The 17057-nt window shown below is 41.8% G+C and overlaps 1 protein-coding gene across 14 annotated transcripts in view; it reads right to left on the bottom strand.

The window, feature by feature from the left end:
* Window positions 1–10: 10 nt before the first annotated feature.
* The window catches only part of ccdc146 (coiled-coil domain containing 146), a 49366-nt gene continuing 32319 nt past the window's right edge, over window positions 11–17057 (bottom strand). For 6 of the 14 annotated variants that reach the window (XM_061762302.1, XM_061762306.1, XM_061762305.1 and 3 more), the window contains 20 exons: window positions 16467–16524; window positions 15868–15959; window positions 15643–15736; window positions 15447–15520; window positions 14772–14999; window positions 14447–14536; window positions 14108–14204; window positions 13358–13450; window positions 12969–13136; window positions 11808–11896; window positions 11360–11524; window positions 11210–11285; window positions 10988–11136; window positions 10678–10906; window positions 5320–5430; window positions 5108–5245; window positions 4908–5033; window positions 3541–3663; window positions 1682–1829; window positions 14–308 (listed from right to left, as the gene is read on the bottom strand). In XM_061762302.1, coding sequence (XP_061618286.1) covers window positions 247–308; window positions 1682–1829; window positions 3541–3663; window positions 4908–5033; window positions 5108–5245; window positions 5320–5430; window positions 10678–10906; window positions 10988–11136; window positions 11210–11285; window positions 11360–11524; window positions 11808–11896; window positions 12969–13136; window positions 13358–13450; window positions 14108–14204; window positions 14447–14536; window positions 14772–14999; window positions 15447–15520; window positions 15643–15736; window positions 15868–15959; window positions 16467–16524 — 2410 coding nt within the window. In that variant the 3' untranslated portion in view covers window positions 14–246. Of the gene's footprint in view, window positions 1830–3540; window positions 3664–4907; window positions 5034–5107; window positions 5246–5319; window positions 5431–10677; window positions 10907–10987; window positions 11137–11209; window positions 11286–11359; window positions 11525–11807; window positions 11897–12968; window positions 13137–13357; window positions 13451–14107; window positions 14205–14446; window positions 14537–14771; window positions 15000–15446; window positions 15521–15642; window positions 15737–15867; window positions 15960–16466; window positions 16525–17057 lie in introns of all 14 variants that reach the window. The other 8 variants (XM_061762294.1, XM_061762298.1, XM_061762299.1 and 5 more) reach the window with 6 other exon arrangements.

The raw sequence follows: 17057 nt of genomic DNA, 5'->3' as shown, positions 1-17057 counted from the left end.
CTATAAAAAAATAAAAAAAAACATCCAGATGCATTTAGAAGTTTGCACATCTTAAAAATATTTCAATCCGCAGTCAGGAAATGATCTCAGCGACAGAACAAGCTGAGTCACTTTCAGCAAACAGCTTGCACAGAAAAGATTTTTCCGGAATTTCTCATCTTTTAGCGGGAATCCGAGCCTCCGCAGTCGTTAGCCTCGTCCGGTCGGTGTTATGTAGTCGCTTAATGAAGCCCAAACTGTTTGGTGCTAAATAGATCCGACAGCTCTCAGCAGCTGCCAGCAATGGATGATCACACACACCATTACTCCTGAAGACAATATCTTACTAAATTAACTTCATTGACCTGTCCTTTAACATGCTGCTCTGTTACGTATGAGGCACTAACAGCTTAGATATTAGCTCAAGTTTGCTCTTATTTTTAGAAATTACTTCATCCATACTTCAACAATATTAATGCAACATTTAAAATATCTTCTAGCAGAATTTAAAGTTATACATGTTTAGATCATTATTCATTTTTGCATACGGTGAGTTACTAAATTGTGCATTAAGTTGAAATATCCAAGCCATTTTCACACTTTCATAAGCTAGCAACAATAATCATTTGAAATAATTTACAAAAAAAAAGAAAAAAATCTTTAGGTTGCCAGTAACCTTAATCCATCCAGAATTGTTTTCTAGTTGTTTTAGTTAATCTAGCCATTACGATCCCATCCAGAAACTTCCCTCTTGAGTTTGAAATGTAGTGTTTTAAACTTCTGCAAAAGTGAAATTTGTTGAAGAGAAAAGTAGTAGTCGCTGTGCTGTCATACGATTATCTGCCATTCCGCTCAAAAACGTGCAAACGAGCTCAAGTCTCAGCATGTGCTAACTTGCCTTCGGAGTGTGTTGCCTTTTCCACTAAACCAACTGTTCAATTGAGATTTATGTTGTTTGTTTCTATAGAGCGATGCTAAACAGTGACCAAATGTTGTCAGTCATAACTACTCGCCGCTGGTTGGTTTATTTCCAGTTTAACCGGCGTTTAAACACCTCATGTCCAAATTAGATCCAAATACGTTTTTGTAATAAAAGGTAGACTACTCCCACCCCTGGCAACTGACTTAAGAACAGAAATAAAGTTATGAATCACTAATGTGCAACAGGCGAGCAATGCCATTGTAGTGACGTGACTTTTTTTTTCTACCACAACCTACAAAGAAATCGGGAATCAAGTTAATATTTAGCATGTTCGTATTTCTTTTGGCACCACCTTGAATTTCTCCCCTTTTGTTTTTTCCTCACTGTCTACCCTCTTCCACTGTGTGATCAGCCTCTCTATATTTACATTTCTCCTTTCAGGGTTTAAACTCATGGCTTAAACACGCTGCAATGCATTCATAGACGGGCAACATTAGAAGACAAAAAATGGTAAAATATTCAGAAAATCTCCCTTGCAACTCCCTCGCACTCTCACTTGTCGACAAACGCAGCATAAACAAGCTATTGCCTGTAAATACAGAAACACGATTACAACCAGATGCAGCCATGAAGCAATTAGAGGAACTATGCTAAAAGGGAGGCACAGTGCTGAGGGACAGTGGAATTATATATATATATATATATTTTTTTTTTTGTATTTCCTCTATAGCTCTAAGGGTTTGAGATGTGTCGGTTTGCGTATGTGTCTCATGTTGGCACCTGGTTGCGATGGCTTGAAAGGGGCCTGCGCTCCATAGGGTTTGGGCAGAGGGAGCGCGTCTGTGTGGGGGATGTAGGCATCGGGTCGACTCTCCGCCGTGGTGTACTGTCCGTTCGCCAACTGCTTCCACTCGTCCTCGTCTGCCAGCTGCGCACACGCGAGGCAATGTTTTAATATTGATGGGTGACCTTGGAATGCGGCACTGAAATTCAATTTTGGAGGAGTTTAATCATGAAAATGGAATAATAAATTCAATATGTGTGATATGTCAAAACAAATGCAAGTGCTCAGAATGACAAAAATATATCACTCCAGCAACAAGATATTCTCTCAAGAGTGCAGAACGCATTTTCAGTTAAGCGTGAACACCACAGCAGTGCTGTGAGTAAGGTGCCATTCTTTCCATCTTCTGGCTCATTAAAGCCATTTGCCCAAGCTCTGACCCAGATGCACTTTTCACAAGAAGAATTTGGAGGCACTTTCTGCAAATGTGTCTTGAGACTACGATAAGGCCATAACTACATAAACATTGAATATTATAAACACTTTTGGAGGCTTTTTGACCTTTTGTCCACATGCAAACCTTTGCTGGCCCTTTTTGGGGAATTCTGATTTTAAAAAAGACTCAAATTTCAATGTTCGAGTCCCTTATTCATTAACCTTTTGTAGCGTTTCTTCAGACTTCTGATTGGATGAACTGGCCTTAGGTAGCCTTTGAATGTAACTCGTGGGAATATTTTTAAAGTCCCGGTCAAGTGAGAATAAATGTCTTCGAAATGTAATACACCACAGAGAAGAGTGTTGAGAACGCTGGCAAATTTAAATGATTAAAAAGAATTGCGTGTGGGCGTGTCTGCTGAATATGTCAAACCACACCCGACTGAAAAATGTATGCTTCCTCATCTAGCATCATTCTTCTGCCTACAAATCCCTACATGTTTGAGCCACGAGAATATAATAATAATAATAATAATAATTACTTATATAGGACCTTTAAAAACATGTTTACAAAGTGCTTTGACAATATATCCACTTAAAACCTGCAGTGGCTGGATCCCACTATGTCGCAGCGACGAGAGCCGCTAGCCACCAGCTACGTCGCGAGTTAACAGGCTTGGACCTAGTAATAATAACTAACTCACAATTGTGCCAGATAACCACTGACGTGAACAAAGTTGCTCAAGTTCTTATACAGTGGGGGAGGGGGGACTCATGCCAGAAGCGCGTCGCTGGGCTCTGTTTTAGCCATGCTGAAATCCCAGAGACTTCAAAGCATATGAATGGATTATTGTCTAGCACGAGAAATATTAGCTTTTAACTGGGGAGGCAAGGACGCATGGATGGCTAACAGATAGACAGGAAACACATTGAACTGGGAAGTTCACAAAGCATTCTGGGAGGAGGTTAAATACTTAGAAGTGCCTCATTGACAAGCTTTGACAATCCCTCAACGTCCTCTCTCTCATTTGCATGTGGAGGCTTGTGGTGTCTTTTCGGGGCCGGCAGCGATAAACAGGAATAAACCGGATGAGAAAAAGAAACTATAGATAAGACGATCTGGACTGCTTTCAGACGCAACCGATGACGCCTAGTGTGCCAGTTTCCAGCTCTTCTTATTTTTGCACATTGACAAAGCGAATCTAGTCCTTGTTTTGCGCGTGTGTGTGTTTTATGTGTGTGTGTGTTTTAAATCTCTCCTTACTCTCATGATGTACACTCGCAGATATAAAGCAACACTTCTGTGCCTCACAGCTTTAATCAATTCCTGCCTTGCGCCTTGTCTTCGTTCTTCGTTTCTTCCTCCCCTCCTCCTCTCACTCGGGCACGTTAATCAAGTCCTGACCAATGATCTCTTTACCCTCTCTCGCTCATCTTTGTCTCTCTGTCTCCTCTTTTTGTCCCGGAGCATCCTCCTCCATTCTTCCTCCATCTCAGGGCAGGGTGGCAGGCCTTGCTCCAACCGCCTCTGACACCTTTCCATCTAGAGGGACACACCAATAAAACAGCATGTAGTAAATTGACTTTGTGTTCAAATCACACGGCAGAGGTTGGCAAAAGTACTCAGTGTGTGACACTCTCAAGTAGCAGGACAGATATTTGTGTAAAAAATGACTGGCAAAAGTAGAAGTGATTCAACTCCAGTACTTAAAAGTAAAAAGTACAACCTCTGAAATGTAGTTAAGAACTGAAGTAACAAATAAAAAATATTTTTCACAGTCAATTCTACACGATACCCGTTTTAATAATTTGGCACAACAACAACAAAAACTGCATACAAAATAGTTACTCACTTTTATTAAAATTTACATAGTGCTCATACTGAGAAGAAAAAAAATAACTTTTTTTTTTTCTTTGTTTTATTTTTAAACAAGCGCTAGCTAGCGTTGGCTTGACTTTTGCCATGGTTTTGCTAACGTCGTGAACTGAATAACAAACAACCTGCTAAATGAGTTACTAATAACAACTGAAAAAAATGCACCTTAGGCCCGCCACACACCGAGCAATGTGGCCAAACACAACTAAAGAGAATCATCGTGAAAAAAATTGCAGTTAGCGACTCTTCACCCCACACCAAGTGACTGAGCACCGCACATTTACCGGTGTGCTGCAACAGAAAACCTGTGACCCTGTATTGGGTTTTGAAGCTACACATACAATACACTGTACTGTGTCATTATTATTATTATTTTTTAATTGAAGCAAAAAAAACATTGTCAAAGGAAGAAGCGGATTGCCCAAAAGACAAGCGTGCGTCAATAAAGGAAATCATTTGGATCTAGACTGTTGGCAATTTTTGATTATCTCTTTTACTGACGACACCTGTGCATTTCCGTGAGAGAAACTCTAGCGACATGTACATATAAAATTATAAATATAGTTAAGCATTACTGTAAAACACAATATCTATTTACTGTACTTACTATATTGCTTTCACATTCCTCTATGTTCGTTTTTTTCTACCTTATAAATCAAGATTTCAATTAATCAATTTAATGTACAGATACAGTATCTGTTTCTAAATGTAAGGAGTAAAAATAAAAAGAGTAAAGCGCAGACACCTGAAAAGTCTACTTGAGTACAGTATTTGTACTTTATGAATTTTCACCACTGTCACTGCGTCTGTTCTGCACCCACAAGCATAGGTCATGTGTGGAAATGCGTGACAGAGGCCCCCCTTTCGGCCCCAATAATCAGTACGCCGCAGGGTCACGAGTCTGCTCTGACCTGAAGCTCTTTCTCTTTGACCTCCTGCTGGAGGCACAAGACAGCCGCTTGCTTCATCGACAGTTCTGCAGACGTGGCCATCAAGCGGCGGCTGATGTCAATGATGTGGGTTCGCAGCTCATTCAACTAGACCGCAGACATCCATAAATACTTGGTTACATGTGTGTTAGCTGAGCCTCATCATTGAATTTTAAGTCTACCTTCTTGGCCAGCGACAGTTTGTCTTGTTGGCAGTTGTCTTTCTGTTCTTGGAGATCCTTGGAGAGACGTGTCACCTGGTCCACGAGGAGCCCTCTCTCCAAAAGCTGCCTCTCCCTCTCAGCAAGGCTGGCCTCCAGCTACAACGGGAGACACACAACATCTTTAAAAATGCAATATTCACCCGAGCAGATTTGTAAAGGTTGCAGCGTACCTTCTCTATCTTCTTGAACAGTTCAGAGGAGGACGGATCGGAGCCTTTTAGCTCTTTGTAATCTGCTGTTTTTGTTAGATTATCTAGCGTCTGGTCTCTGACCTCCAACATCTGTATGATTAGAATGCAAGTGGAGTCAAATGTATGAATAAATATGATTCTGAATAAGCCTGTTGACCAAAAAGCAGTCATGCAAACAAATTCCAGCATTAAAGGTTAGTTATTTTCCAACGAATAACAAAGTTCAAATAATAAAAAGTATTCTTCACTTTCTACCAACACTAACCCTTCTATCAGCCAAAAATAACTAGTGATACATTTTGAAAAATAAAGACATTGGCTCCTATGTGGAATTGTGGCTATGTATGAAAAAGTAGGAGAGTCATTCAAGGAGCCATACCAATATGTATGCATAAAATAGAAGGAAAAAAACACAGACACCCATTGTCAGGGCCACGAAAACAGCAAAAAGCAACAGGAGAAAATATTTATAGATGCTGTAAGGGATCAAGTAGGAACCCTGAGGAAGTAACTGGAAAGACAGAAGTGGGGGATCAGGAGGAGGAGAAAAACAGGGTGTGAAAACAAAAAGGGAGACACAGGCGGTCGTGACCCGGCGTGACCCGTCTTATGAAACAGCAGCTCAACCACGCGGATTATGCGTGTTTGCACGCCTGTATCGCAACGTGTGTGAAGGTGTGTGCAGCAGATAAAAAGAGGAAGGGGGGAAAAAAGAAAGACAGCGTGGAACAAAGCGATGATTCCCATTTCCTCGAACTTCACGAGATTAATGAAGCCTCTCGAGTGTGCATGGGCAGCTGCTCTGATTCAAAGTGACGTCTCGGCCCTTTAAATACAGCTGCTTCAGCCTCTGTGTCATATGGGCATCATGTGAAAGGCAAAACATGCCGCTTATGGGCTCCAGTGCAGAGACGGGAGTGAGATGCCGATCCACTGAGAGCGATGGAGGAAGGACATAAAGTGAAGCAGCATAAAATATCAAACGGCGGTAGATAAAGGATGTGAAATCAAAAGAGAAAGAATGAAAAGACGAAGTGAGAAAAACAAAAATTGGCGTTGACAGACAGGGATCTGGGTTATCTCCAGTTTCCATAATAATGCACCAAACAGACAGATTATATCCAGATTTAAATTTAAGTACAATGACTGCAATGGTTTAACAAAGTACCATAGTAGTACTTCCTCCACAGGTGCATGCTCAACGAATTAACCATTTGAGGAGGATAGAAAAAATATGTAATCTTCTCAGTGTGCTGCCATCTGTAGCACCTCTCAACACCATGTGTAGCCTACAAACCTTTACACAAATCATCTCTTACATCTTAAGAAATCTCTCAGGGGGTCGGTCGCACACCACATTTAAGCCACATGTCTCCTCAGCACTAAAGAACAAGGGAAGAATTTTTTTCATCCCAATCACAGCTCGCAAACTGAAGCTGAAGAAAGCGAGGCTAGCTTGCAAGCGACAGATTCGGTCATCACTTAGAAACGCTTTCTCCTGCATCTCAGATCTGTAATATATATATTAGGTAATGCATAAATGTACAAGGTGAATGAAGACGAACAACGTTAAAATGCTTTTTTTTTTTTTTTTTTTTGCATATTTGCATATTTTGCTCCAGTTGAGAAGTGGATTTACTTTTGGGCCATTGTTGTAAATTGCCGTTTAAACATCATGAATTAGCAATAAAAACCATCCGCACAAATACAATAAGAATAACTTATATAGTCCACTAAAAGTAAGTGATCGAGGGTTTCTATGGCAACAACAGACAGGCTATGCTTCTAATTACAGCCATGATTCTGAAGCCAAAGTGAACACAAAGTGTTGCTTTAAAGCTTCCCACTCATTTTTTTTTTTTAAAACTATGTCAGATAAGATAAATTGGATTAAAAATATATAATAAATGGGAGGAGTTTCGACACTAAAGCCTGATATTCCGCGGCAAATTACTTGATGATGATTAGGCCGCCAACAACCCCCCAACCCCCCCCCCCCTTCCTCCCCAGAGCTACCCGCCTCTCTCTCTTACTGGTTGTCAGGAATAGATGGGAACAGAAAGAAAAGCACAGGACCTTAGGCTTCAGCAAGTCTCAAAACACATTACAAGAATGATAAGTAGGGTCCAGGCCATGCATGAAATTAAAAACTCTGTATATCGTGGGAGGTAGAAAAATATAGCTATGCTTGTATTATAATAAAATGTAGAATATTTGTGGTTTGGAATAGGCATAGTTTGAGAGAGTCAGACAAGAGATGTTTTCCTTTTTCTTTTAAAGACCCTGAAATGACTTGCGAGATTTGTTTATAAATACATTATACATCATTGTGGAGAGGGGCTTCGGGCTGGCATAGCCGCTTTAGAGCGCCTCGTTGTCACGGCTTGGAAAAGCCCCTCGATGACCCAGTTATTTTAGCCACTGGAAGCTCAAAGTTGATATATTTGCACGGCTCAAAAATGTAAGTATTGGTAGGCATATGAAAAGACGCTACACGATGTAGTATCCATTTTTTTCAAGTCATAGCACTGGTATTTGATTGACAGTTGGGAGTGGTGTGCTTTGAGAGCATTCAGCGGACAGAACTTCTTGATTTTGCAGCCTAAATTTATATACTTTTCCAACTATTCAAATGTGTCAGGGTTGTTATTAACACTTCACAGGGACCTTCCGGATTTAATGCATATGAAGTGGATTTATCAGCAGGTGAAGGTTTTATTATAGGTATCACATTCCTTTCAACTGCAGGGAGTAATGTGATATTGTAGAAATGAAAAGAACACTTGAGATCCAGCCAGACCAATGGCTTAAAGCAAAGCCCATTTTCTTGCTACTTTGTTCCTGCTCCACGTGTCTCGACTGTGGATTTCCCCATGCTCCTTTTCCAGACAGGTTGGATGAAAATGTAGGGACAGGCACAATATGACTCACCACCGTAGGGAGTGAGCAGCATGTCATCCGCCCTTCCCTGAAAGAATGAAGTGATGGAGTGGGGGTTTTGTCCAAAAGGCTGTGACATGAACCACGTACGCAGATAGGATAACTGGTTGGAAGACTGTTTTGAACTGTTGCGAGGGAGTTATCCTGCTTTTACAAATCCAGAGAGGTGCCACCAGCTCAGGAACACAAATCCAACACCAACCTCGGTTTATTTTGCTGCGATTAAAATTCGAAGCAAATGGCAGCCTCCGTGTATTGAACAACAATGGTCTCGCAGATGGCCTAATCCATCTTTTTCTAAATTTGCCATCAAAAGTGATGGGAGGGGAGGGGAATAGCCAGGTTGCAATGAGCAGATAAAGCGGTCAAAGATGAATACAAATATGAGAAATGGAAGACTAAACAACCTGCATGGGGATTGAATTCGCATAGAGACTGAACTGAACTGGCAAGCCTCGTCCAATATATTACATTTTGGCTCCCCCGTGCAGCAAGATGAACTGTTTGGAATATGATCCATTTTACAATGGAGGGAGGGGGCACTAGTCGGCATATATTGGATTGATAGCCAGATGAACCGACAGAAGGAATCATACTGGAAGTCAGATAGGATGACAGTAGTCTGTGTTGTGATATTAAACACTGACAATCATACCTAGCAACGGCGCTAGGTGAAAAGATTCCAAATGATATTTGTCAGTGTCGTGGAAATCCAGTGTTGAGTCATTCTACCTTTGACATTACAAGTGAACAATTATCCTCTGGAGACCAGGAATGTCTCCTCAAATTTAAGGTTTCCATGCAATAGCTTATGTGACATACTGCATATGATGACAGGAACAATAGAATGTTAAGAATGCAATGAAATGGATGCAAATAATTGATACACAGCAGACAGGACACAGATGGGAGGGGAAAAGGGTCTGTGATGGTCTGGAAGAGACTGCGATGACATGACCTCTGATGATGATTTTGAGCTACAGAAGTCAAAACCTGTCAGCATGAATGTACTGAAAGTGACCTCTGTTCAAATTCAAGAACTCCAAAACTTTTTCGACCATTAATGTGACCTAAAACCTGTACAACTTGAGAAGTAAAAATAATGTGGTTGCACAAGTATGCACACCCTCTTATAACTGGGAATTAACCAATCACATTCAAACTCATGTTAAAGGGAAGTCAGCATAAAACTGCCACCGGTTAAAGTTATTTGGATAACCCAAAACAATTTTCGCCAGTTCTAGTAGGCTTTTTTTTCTGCAAGAAAGTTCAAGCTTGGTTTCCCTGGACCATACCACATGTGCTTGGGAGATTCTGTTACTGTCCAATGAAACCTAGGTTGAACATGTTGGCTTTAAGTCCAACAGGTATGTTTGGAGAAACCCAACAATGCTCCTCACCAAAAGAACACCTGACCGACAGTGATGCAGGGTGGTGACAGCATCATGCTTTGGGGCTGTTTTTTTCAGAGGCAACTGGGGGCCAAAGACAAGGTGGAAGGACTTATGAACAGTTCAAAATAGGACTCAGTGTTAGCACAAAAACTTCAGGCTTCTGATAGAAGGCATTTGGCCAGGGGTGTGTAGACTTTTTATAGCCAATGTAGCTGTCCTTTTCTGCATTGTAAACATGCTTAGATGCATTTGTGCTTTTCTCCCATTTGTACTTTTCTCCCATTTGTAGTCTCCGAGGAACGTTTCATCCATCCTGTTTTGGATGCACATCTTTATGCATGTTCGCATTTCAGACTGACTCAGTTGTTTCTCTCAAACAGCCAGTGGGTCTTAACAAAACATGGATGGAAGATGAGCACAAAAGCTGGCCATTTGCAGTAATATACCATTTTGGAGAGTACATTAATTAAATTCAGAATAAACCTTTTTTTTTTTTTTTTTTAAACCAAGGGAGAAATTACAGAGGTCAAACGAGACACTTGCTTCTTTAATTAACTGGAGTCTATTCTAGTCTGCCTATACAAGTCTCATTAAAACGTCTTCAAAGTTGAGTTCCAATTGATTCTCACATTGTTTGCAGCTGCTTAAACGCCGTGTTCCAGGGCAACACTTAAAAACGCCTCCGAACTGACGAACATACACATTAAGTTGAGGCACGCATTCCTGTACCCATAATAACTCATGCCCTGCCTGGAATCCGGAGATGATGACACTGTTAAACTTGACGTGACAGGTTGAGTCTGACTCAATATACACTACGTTCATCACATACATCCTGATAGACTAAATGTAATACGCTGGTGTGTTAAGGCAAGGGTGACTCATCACATGGTAACACATTTACCGGCAAGAAAGAACACGCACTCCAATCTAATGTGATGTATCAGCAATATCATTATATGTGCACACTTCCGATGTTCTTGCAACAATTAGGTAAGCCTACTTCCAGCTGCAGCATGATGAGCTCCTCCTCCATCTTCTTCTGGACCAGCACTTCCTTCTTCTTGAAGCCGATCTGCCTCTTCTCCTCGCTGATGGCCACCTTCAGATCTCTCATTTCCTTCTCAAGGTTCTCCAGCGCCACATTGCCCTCGGCGATGGCCGCCTCCTGTGTGTTGACCTTCTCCTGGTAGTCGAACAACACCTCCTCGTGCTCCAGCAGCTGAATGCCGCTACGGGTGAACACGCAAACAAGATATGAAGCACGGTGTTTGAATCATGAATGTGTTGGTTGGTTCAAATGCTGATCGCACAGAAAATTGCGCCGCTGTACGGCCCCTTCCTGGTTCTTGATCATGTCGCTAAGCGCTTGCTCCTGGAGGCTGATCATTTGCCTCAGCGTCTGTAACTCCACTTCATTATCCTCGCGCTCCTGGCGGACCAGACGGCTTTGCCAAGCAACCTATCGGAAAAACAACAAAACAACTGATTATCCAACTCTGAAAAACACCAATAAAGAAAAAGAAACAGGAGACCTTGTTGATGTTGTTGCGTAGTTTATCCCTTATTTTGCAGCTATTAGAGAGCTTCTTGTGAACTTTGGCCAGCAATCTAAAAATACAGCATGATTTTCTGAAATTCAATTGAATTTATCAAAACGCCATACACAGTTAACATTTCTTAACCTGTCCTTCTTGGTGACAATGCTCTTTTGGATCTCCAGCTCATTTTCCAGCACCTTCGCCTGTTCCATCAACTCCGTGATGGTCTGTGAGGCGATCTGCTTCAGCTTGACATACTTATTTTTCTCCTCTGTGATAACGTTGCAAAGTTCGCCATACTGTAGCACTCTGAGCAATAAGGAAACAATTAATTAGTGACTCCGTTGGGCTTAAAATCAGTGTGTGGAGACAACAGATGCCTTTTTAAGCGAGAGCTTCCTGTTCTCGCCGGCGGTGTCACATGAGCATCACAAATGCCCAAAGATTCGTCTTTTTTTGTTGTTGTTGAGGTGAACTAGTCACATTAGTTTGCTGTATATAGATCATGTCCTTACCCTCGCAAACATGAACTGAATTGCCATAATTTAGGGGAAGTCTGCAAAGAGAAATGAAAAGAAAAAAAGTGTGACACCTGCGCTGCAGCATGGCACTCAGCTTGCTGTGGTGCATCTTGATGAGCTCTTTCTCTCGAAGTTCCTGTTGGATGTGCTGGTTCATTTGCTGCAGACGGATTCAATGACACACGCGGAGCATTTTACAGTGTCGCTAGCCGCAGCAGAAAGACACGTTTCAAATATGTTTTACAATTGATTATTCTACGGGTTACCCCCATCAATTAATTGGGAAAAAATATTCTGCATTCATAAATAAGAAAATGTGCATGTGAGGTGCAGGTATTATTGTTGTCCACTTGGGGTCGTCATCTTCTTGTTCCACACTGTAATATCTGTGACTTTGAGTGTGCGTGGCTTTAAAAGGTGGGGTCGGGACTGGTGAGTGACATGGGCATCAGTGAATGAGAGTTTAGAGTTGGCTGTTGTGAGCTCAAGTTAGCGGTTGCCTGTTAAATGGCTAACCGCTAGCCAGTCTGCATACTGTTGCATACTGTTGAGTACCTGTCTGCATACTGTCGAGTACCTGTGGCCATAGCAGCTTGCGTATGAATTTTCTTATTATGTTCTTATTTTGTTCCCATTTGTTCAAACAAGCGTTTGAAAGTGCACTGGCAGGTCTATTCTTGACCACTTGGGAAGGGATTACCATACGTTCTAACTAGCGGTGGTAAGCTATCAAATTAGCCAACATCAATACCTTGAGCTGACATTCGTACACATGCTGTACAGTAACTTGTACGTTAGTGAGTTCTGCTTAGCAGTAGACACATTGCAGTTTATCTTCTTTTTTAAGTGTGTAATTATCCCAAACTTTGGACATGCTCTGTATTTTCCGCACTCTTTCCCGCTGGCTCGCCACCGTAGCGCCAAACTTTTGCCTACACCGAGAGGAGTGTGAGACTGCAGTAACATTAGTCCATATGGAAAAATTATCGCTGCTAAGTTTCGAGGAAGAGATTTTGCTTTGACTTTTTTTATAATCGAATTATTCAAGTTATTCGATGAATCGTTTCAGCCCTAGACATGAGACGGAAACTAGAAGCAGGACAGGGGTTTGCAAAATTTGAAAACATTTCAGTCGATGGAATCTTTGTGTCAGATTCGAACACATGGACGGTATTACAGGTGATTACGTGTGTGTGTGTGTGTGTGTCTGTATGCGTGTGTGTGTGTTGCACCTCGGCTCTGAGCATCTCGCGGTGCTTCTGGCCCCTCTCCTCTGCTTTGATGTATGTCAGACATCTGAGGTGATGCAGTTCTTCTCTCAGGCCGTCCGATTCCCTTAGCAGCTCCTGAATGATCCCAGACTGCTGCTGCTTCTGACTCGCCTTTTCAGCTCTTGATAACTAGCAAGGGAGGAGGGAGAATACTTAGCATTGTTCTCAGCTGTAACAACTTCATGCTTTTGGAATGCGTTGCTATTTGTTAAGTATGCAGACGTGTAAGAAAAATGACAGTACTATTGAAAACAATGCTACCTTTGTCCGCGAGTAGGACTGATGAGGCAGCCCACGTTGCAGTTGCTAACAACATCGCACTTGCCCACACACTGCGCCCACATCCTCACCTGTTTTTCAATGCTCACTTTGAGTGCATCCACTTCCTTCTGAAGCGCCATCCTCTGCGCGATACCGGCACCTCTTTTCGGAAGCGCATCCAACTGGAAATAGAAGTCGGAAAGTCACTGTCAAAAGTTTGTGCAGATTGTTGCCGTTAGAAGTTCAGTAGACATATTCCACTTAAGTACTTGCAAATTAAAGTCATTTGTGAAATTGATAGTTTATGAATTGCAAAAACCTTACAGTTCAAATGAAGCTATAACACAAAAATTATGACATTGCTGTCGAGTTGTGTTGATGTACCTTGTAGATATGCAAGCCAGCAAAACACATCCGACCTAACTTAAATGTCACAAAGCCCCACATAAAAAGATCTGGCCATAAAAAAAACCATGAATTTGCAGAAACATTTTGTTTGCGACATTTCCAAATATGTGAAATCCCTGATGTGTCATAGGTATTTCCTTTCATGTACAAGTGAGATGTGCTGACACCATTCCCTTGATTCCTCTCTTTCGCTTCACAAACTGTACTCAACAGTGAAATTACAGGAAGCTAAAAGACACACAAAAACATGGTCCTGATGTAATGGATGATATGAATGTTCCTGATAACAGGAACAGTGACAATTCAAGTCAAAAAAAAAAAAAAAATCAAAACACCTGTAGTCTTGACTCTGTACTCATAATAGCGATAGCAGAATTATAGCAATATGCTGCAAACACTTTAGCAAGTTAAATCATCACGCAATAGATTACCTGTGCTTGCAAATCAGTGCAGGTAGATTGAGTGTGTTTGAGCTGCTCAGTGGCTATGGTCAGGGCACGCTCCATCCTCTTGAAGACCTGCATTTGCCTGAGGAGACGCACAGACGTCATTGAAATATTCATCACCATCATCATGCCTCGCACAATGGTCAGAGCAAATCAATTGTCAGTGAATATTAGCTTGTAAATCGGGTGTAAAACCTCTAACTGACATGGCCAAATGCCTCCAAGGTGCAAGCACGGAGTCGATTATCTTTCAACTACAGAAATTCCTCCATACAGACAGTGTATATTGTTGAAATTCAGCACATACAGGCATGTATTGTTTACCTTTTTTTCTCTTTGAGCTGCACAGACCGGCTCTCGCAAAGCAGCTTTCGCTCACACATGATATTCTGCAACTTCATTTCCAGGATCCCTCTGGTATTATAAAAAACAGTGACAAGTATGCAAACATATAAAATAAAAAACATCGGAATACTTCACTTCAAGCCTAAAAATCAAATGCGGTACTGTTTTTCATGAGGCCAGTGTGTGTGTAGGATGTAGAGTGGCACATAAGAAAGTAACAATTCATGTATTGGATTTTATTAGATTGTGCAGGTATATGTTAATTCTGCCCTAAATCCTACACCTGAAAGGAAGTTAAGTGTACCTGTGCCCCATAAGCTCAGCTTCTTCTTCCCTGAGGACCTCGTGCTCTTTCTGGAGCTGACTGCACCTCCTTTGGCTGGCCTCCACTTGGGCCTGAAGACCCTCCAGCTCCTTGGCCAGCTCCTCCTTTTGTGCCCTGAGGAGGTCATTGTGTTCATCCACCTCCTTCGCTTTCTGCGTCATCTCCGAAAACTGGGCGTCCATCGCTCCCAATGTCTTTACCGCGGCTCTAAATGCCAATTTGTGGGAATGAGGAAGGTTAGCACTTCACACTTGCTACTCAAAGCAATAAGAGCATTTATTAAATCGTGACACCTTGAATGCCAAAGTGGCAACAAACGGCTTTTAGCTCCTGATTTAAAGTCGGGATGAACAATAAGATTTATGAGGCAAAGTTGTACAATTATGTTTATTTAATACACAATTTGAAAGGCCATTTAATCGAATGCAGTTTCATGTATATGAAGGTCTCCATGCAGCAGAAGTGAATGATTAGAGTGTGATTTGAGTGCACTAACAGAAGGAGAGTGTATCAGGTGGCATATTGAGCCATTACTGTTTTCTTGTGCTATTTCAAGTGAAGGCGTCTAAGCAGCTCATTTCGAGTTTATATCCCGGGCATTTGGTACATTTCCTGCACTTATTGGACACAGATTGTTAAACGTGTCTCACTCACTCCCTCTTGGAGCGTTTCTCTCCAATCTCCTTTAAAATCTGCTCAGGTGCGGCGAGGAGCTGAGCTTTCTCGGCCTTGCAGCACACAAACACACAAGAGAGAGAAAGTACAGTAGATTTGTTATTTTATTGATGGTGCGATGGAGCCAATGCCCGCTCTCTCTCTCTCTCTCTCTCTCAAACAAGAATACACACACCTCCTTGAGTTGTAGAATTTTCTCTGCGTCTTCCAGCTCTTTCTCCCCCTTGAGTGTTTGCATTTGATATGTTTCCATGTCTTCCTTCAGACCTCTGTGCAAGACAAACAACTGAAAAGTACACAATAATGTTTCATACACAATTAATGTTTTACTGCAGCGCCCCTTTTGAACATTTTCTGAAGAAACAACACAAGGAAAACAGGCACAGGAGAGTACAAATACCTGACTTCCATCTGTCTCTGGCCCACTTCTTTTTTCAGTTTCTCACATTTGTCCTGAAGGGTCACTGTGGTGCTCTCCAGTTCCTGTGGGATCTAACAGCAGATTAATTATCAGCTCCAAAAGATGCGGTCACTCATGCTAATTTAAGTCGGCCTGGCCTGTTTTTGTTTTATTTGGAGTGGAGCTATTCATGTCCCAAATAAATGCTTGTGTCACTACAGCACAACATGCATACGTTATATGAGACTAAGCTGCCAATTATTGCTGAGACGATGTTATGAATTAAAGGCTGCTCTAACAGTTATGGACTTGGATCCCAAAAATAACTAATGTACTCGTACACATTTTGGTGCACAACTGGATAAAGGTGCTGAAAGTGTATAATTTGGTGCGGATTCAAATAACGATTTTTGTAATCGAATTATTCACATTAATGGATTAATTTTTTCAGCCCTTCTCGTCACATATTCCAAAAAGTACATTGTGGACTACTAATGGTGACGTCTGGATGAAGTCTAAAGTAAACCTCAAATTCATCTTCTCTCAAGTGAAATCCCTGTCTCAGTGACTCCACATGACAGGCGCTGAGATAAACTTACATCAAGTTTTGGCGGCATGTTGTTCTCCTTCAGCAGACACCGCTTCTCTTCCTGGAGCCTGCTCCAAGGGTAAAGTAAGGTGAGAGGAAAACAAGAGAAATCGAAAAGTCTGTAACAAGGGGGGCACAAAGTAGATATTACTTGAGTTTTGGTTGTTATTTCCAAAGGGGTCACGGGACTGAATGTTCAGGAAGCACCGGTGCATGTTATCACGTTGCCTAGTAATGTTCCAGTGACCTCCCGCTGACCTCCGGGGGAGCACTGGAGTGTTCTTTTCCATTTCTCTGGGTGCCTCTGACCATTTGGACGCACCGATAGTAGCACTGAGAGATTTGGAGGAAGGAAAAAGGGAGGCCTGTGGCAGAATTGAGGAAAATGGCTGGCGAGAGATGGGCGAAAGAGAGAGAGAGGGAAACAGAAATAACTTCTGCACTGACGTCAAGGCACTAAACTGCACAGAACACTCAGGGGAGGAAATATTAAATTCCACTGGCAACTGGTGTTTGGATTAACAGACGCAGTTGATGTGATAAAGCTAATTTATTTCGAAGTTACATACTTTTCTCCCCAACGGTCAAGAAATGCCGTAGC

The sequence above is a fragment of the Phyllopteryx taeniolatus genome, chromosome 22 (genome assembly GCF_024500385.1).
Source record: "Phyllopteryx taeniolatus isolate TA_2022b chromosome 22, UOR_Ptae_1.2, whole genome shotgun sequence".
NCBI lineage: Eukaryota > Metazoa > Chordata > Actinopteri > Syngnathiformes > Syngnathidae > Phyllopteryx > Phyllopteryx taeniolatus.
The sequence above is the reverse complement of the archived record's forward strand: the minus strand, read 5'-3'. Positions and strand labels throughout refer to the sequence as shown.